This window comes from Lactuca virosa, chromosome 7, assembly GCF_052849685.1.
Source record: "Lactuca virosa cultivar CGN04683 chromosome 7, Lactuca_virosa_CGN04683_v6, whole genome shotgun sequence".
Taxonomy (NCBI): Eukaryota; Viridiplantae; Streptophyta; class Magnoliopsida; order Asterales; family Asteraceae; genus Lactuca; species Lactuca virosa.
In genome coordinates, this window is record NC_136432.1 from 102129842 (window position 1) to 102135019 (window position 5178).

The 5178-nt window shown below is 36.5% G+C and overlaps 1 protein-coding gene across 1 annotated transcript; it reads right to left on the minus strand.

Moving 5' to 3' along the window:
* Nucleotides 1–526: 526 nt before the first annotated feature.
* Nucleotides 527–2069, minus strand: LOC145126980 (uncharacterized). The gene is made up of 3 exons (XM_079062241.1): nt 1031–2069; nt 763–961; nt 527–563 (listed from the first exon to the last, which is right to left on the minus strand). The coding sequence occupies exons 1-3, from the start codon at nt 2067–2069 to the stop codon at nt 527–529; spliced, it is 1275 nt and encodes a 424-aa protein (XP_078918367.1).
* Between the last annotated feature and the right edge of the window lie 3109 nt (nt 2070–5178).

Here is a 5178-nt window from a genome sequence, read left to right on the forward strand (position 1 = left end):
CCTTCAAAGGTGCTCCAATTCCTTTCACATCCAGATGAACTACTAGTCAAAGAAAGAATTCTTATTGTCATCTTTGTCAAATGAGGAGTTACTCCACTAAACGTACCCCACCAAGTTGCTATGATTTTTAAACATAAATCACATTATTAGATTCATAAATTGATAAATATGAATTTTTATAAAATAATTAAACAAAAGTAAAATGTTTTACCCGGATCATAGTCACCGTCATTAACTTCACATGCTTTAACTGCAAGTTCCCGACCAAATCTATCCATTTTTTTCTTGTACTTTGGCAACTCAATAGTCACGACTTGCTTTTGCATCTCTAAATCTCCGGCAAATAATGTATCAAAAAACTCAAGAACCGCATCCATTACTTCGGGATCATGTTGGAGTTACGGATCCTTATAATGATAATAAGGATTTAGAAGATAAGCCGTCAAATGCAATTTTGAATCTAGTCTACCTTTCATTTTCTTTGATATGATATTTATGATAGGCTCATATGCTTTTTTGTTACCGCCTAAAGCATCAATGATTTCTTTTTTTGCTTTTTTAATCTCACCATAAACAAAACCCATCGAGGGCTTCCAATCCGCATCAACCATACGAAGAACTTTCACCAAAGGGGAAAACACCTTTAAGCAAAGTGCCACACCCGCCCAAAATGTGGAACCTGTCACCAATGTATGACTAGATCTCCCTTTAACTGCATTTGAAAATTTACATTCTTCCCATTCGTTGCTAGAGAACATATGCCTTAGTTGCTCTTTTTTTTCAGACAAACTTTGTAATGTTAGATAGGCGGAAGCAAATCTCGTGACACCCGGTCGGATGATATCCCTTTTGTTAGTGAATTTTCTCATCATAGCTAATGTTTTGTGGTGGGCATAAATGAAGATGGTTAGTTGCTTTGCTTGATCTAAGACTTTCTTGAACCTTGGAAGCCCACCAATACCTTCAAAAAATAATCACGATTAAAAACACAAATAGAATTATAAAACACAATAAATAAAATTACAAATACCTTCAAGCATAAGGTTAATGGTATGTGTCGCACATGATGTCCAGAAAATCTTTGGTCTTTTCTCTTTTAGCAACTTTGCGGCTCCCATGTTATTCGTGGCATTATCGGTTACTATTTGAACAACATGTTCGGGACCAACTTCTTGAATGCAAGATTCCACATACTCATATATATGTTGACTTGTATGTGCTTCATCCGAACATTCTTTTGAAGATAAAAAAACGGTACCCATCTTTGAATTGACACATAAATTCATAATGCTCCTCCTCTTTCTATCAGACCAAGCATCCGTCATAATCGAGCATCCATCTTGTTTCCATTCTTCTTCATTTTTTTTCACTAAATTTTTTGTTCTTTCAACTTCTTTTTTTAAAATTGTGTTACTCAACTCATACCTAGTAGGAGTTGGAAGCCCGGTTCCATATTGGCCGATTACCTCCACCATCATTTTAAAGCTATCCTTTTCGAAGGCATGAAAAGGAATTGCACACTCATATGCCCACCTACCAATGAAACTTTTCACAGTTGATATTCTTTCTTTCCGAATAGCATTGTTAATATCAACTTTTTTGCCTTTTCCCGACTTCAAAGATTCTTCGGGGTTTAATGTGTTTGCAAAGTTATCCATCGGGCCTATAACATATGGTTCCCTCAAGCTCCCAAAATTATTCTCTATTTCATCCGTGTCTATACTAATGTTTTCATTAGTATCAAATCTCACCTCCGATCTTAACGCTTCATCATGTGCTTGTTTTCCCTTCTTTTTTAACTTTCCTTCATTGATAGCATCTCGACATCTCAACTGATCATCTTTGGTAGACTTTTGACATGGAGCTACATTTCCTTTCACATGAGCAATATGTTGTTTCATTCTTGAAGCCCCTCCACTATAAACTTTTCCACACAATGTACACTTCAATTTATGCAAGTTTGTAGGATATGGGCAAATAGCAAATTCCCAAGCAATATCATTTGAATTCCTCTTTAAACCAGTAGCTGTTGAATCCATTGATTGTGTAGTTGAATTTTTAGATGCCATTAACAACCTTTAATCTGTGAAATTTTGAAAGAAATGGTAATTAGACATGGGCAGAAAATAACTTGAAATAATCTTTAATCTGTGTAAAGGAGTGTAATCTGGAATGAAACAGGAATGAAACAGGCATGAAAAAGATGGAATGAAACATGGGCAAAAATTAGGATTGAAACAGGGGCAAAATGGTCCAGCTTGTATGATCACTTATGAAACAGGGGCAAAAATCAAAACACAGGAAAGGAAAACCCAAACCAAAATAGTTGGACCATTGTGCAACTTGTATATTCTTATGTTCGTAAGCAAACAAAAACTGGAATGAAAAACCGAAACCAAGGGAAAAACTTACCGATGACAGCTGGTCAAAGTCGATTGTGAGAAATCCCGAATCCGGAATCGACAGATTGAATTCTTTGGACTCGAACGTGTGGTCGGAATACGTTGCAGCGATGATTAGAAATCACGATAATCACACTGATACAACACAATCATCAGGACATAAGTTGAATAACAATTAAATCGCAAAAATCAGAAACATGCCTGCGAGTGTGAATCTGCGATGCGTCGTCGTCCCATGTGTCGGAGTCCGATGGTGAATGTTGTAGCCGGAATCGCTAAACCCTTGTCGCCGGAGTCTGATGGAGAATGTTGTAGTCGATCGCTGGAGAAGAGAACGAGATGAAGGAGGCGCAAAAAAAAAACAAGATGAAGCTGTATTTCTTTTAGTCGATTAGGTTAAGAAAAAAGGTTTAATTTTGACTTTTTTTAGTTGACTTATGTTGACCTATTTTGACCGCCTAGACCGCCATTTTCCGCCTTTGACCGTTGAACGATTCCGATTAATTCCAACGCCTATCAAAAATCCTATACAGTTTACCTCCGCCAAGCGCCTAGGCCGATTTTTACAACACTGGTTTTATGTAATAAAACTACCTACTTTCGTACTGGAGGGTATTCCAGGGATCTTAACCTATAGTTTTATGTAATAAAACTACCTGCTTTCATACTGGAGGGTAATCCAGGGATCATAACTTATGGTTTTCTTATCTTACTGGTGATAACCAGGGTTTTTCTTATCTCATGGAAATCGACAAACTTCATTTATAAGAAAATATGGGATTTTCTTGGGAAACAACTTTTCATAAAACCAAAGGAAACACATTCTTTTACCAGAAACAAACTGCTTATGAACTCACCAGCTTTATGCTGATATTTCTAAAACTGCTTGTATTCTCAGGTTCTCGTTAGACAGGTATCCCGTTACTTTTGGAGAAGACGGAGCGTATAGAAGTCTCGTCTTTACTTTTGTTTGTACTTATGTATATATAAAACATGTATTACTTTGCTTTCAAACAAATGTAAATATTTCTATGTAATGTAATGGTTGTGTTTACTATGCTTACTATGTACATTGGTTGTGATACTACGCATGATGTCCTCCGCCCCGGAACGTTTCCGCCGTCGGTTTCGGGGTGTGACACTTGTAGTATATTGTGAGGTGTATATTGATGTACTTACCTTTGTTTGTTTGCTCACTTATATAGCCAAAAATTCAAGAGGTAGATATCTCGAAAAATGGAAGTAAATTAATGACCATTCAATTCCAGAGATTTGATGGAACGAGTCTTTATCACCTTTGTGAAAAAGCTACACGTATTTCGTTGTCTAAACTATTTCCTTGTTTGACTAACTCTTTTGTTTGTATTCTTATTTTGTTTATTCTTTTGTACCATTTAAAAAAAGAATCTGACGGTGGAAATTTTAAGCCTAGTATGCAACTTTTGACACATCATCGTCCCTAGAAGCATGTTAATGTATGTGACTAAATCTCTCTAAGTCTCTCATCAGCGAGACCATCTGCTAAGAACATTGAGTCACCCCCTCATGCTGACTATCTAGCATTGTCTAAACTTTCTTAGTGAGATTTCCTGGTCCAAATAAAATAAAAAAAATTAATAAAAAGGCTCGGGTGTTTATCTTTATTTAACTATCCTTCCTGAACCTATCAATGGAAGCATGCTTGAGCAAAACCCAATGGCTTACCCTGTTGCATAGTTATCAACATAAAAGATACTTGTCTCATCCTTAAATGACAAAGGGTTATTCATTTCCCTAACCTCTTAGTCTGAGGTATGACATGGTACCATTATGAATTAATGGTGAATCTTTGATTCCAGATTGCAACTTACTCTATGATACAGAAGTTTAAACCACTTCTTTTTGATGAGTTAAACTATTAATGATTCATGCTGATTTCACCTCAGCGTGACTAAAACAATCCATTCTCTCCACAAGTCTTCTAATATAGAACTTGATGATTCATTGTGTAAAACCACACACTGATAAAAGTTTAAAATTTTGTGTCGATGGTTAGTCTATGTACCGTAGGCTATCACACGTACCAATCCATTCTTTCCATGATATTCTTCTTTAAAGATTTATGATCCAGTGTAATATACCATGCGCTAATGAGATCTTGACAAATCTATGCAGATTGGTATATCATTGTCCGTGATATACTACACGCACCTATCCATTTTGCCATTTTTCTTCTAATAAAAGTGAATTATGATTCAACGTATGAAACCACACACTGATGAGATCTCACAACACTATGTCAGTGACTGGTAGTTTAATCCCACACTATCAGGAGACATCACAATCCTATACTATACTACAAAGCTGCATCTCTGTTATTCTCTCCTTACGTTCCATTCTCCTGCTGATGTCAAAAAGGGGGAGAATAATCTTGCCAAAACTGAAGAAATTGATGGATGTTCAGCCAGACACAATCTAAGGGGGAGTTATGCTGATATCAACATTCTCAGCTCATCATCTCTTCATTCGTCCGCTACGATTCATAAATACTATCTCAACTACTTGAAAATCAAAAACGGGAAGTCACTCTTATTCTCAAGGGGAGCATTCATTAAAGTTGAAGAGTTAGAAATTCATTCTTATTATCAGAGGGAGCACGGGATAAAGAATTCATAGAAAATTAGTTTTGACATCATCTGATGAGTCAAACACTCCACACGTTGTCCATAAGCGTCAGCGCATACTCTACAACATCGACATCGCGAACGTATCAAGCTTATCAGCGTCAACGTACAAC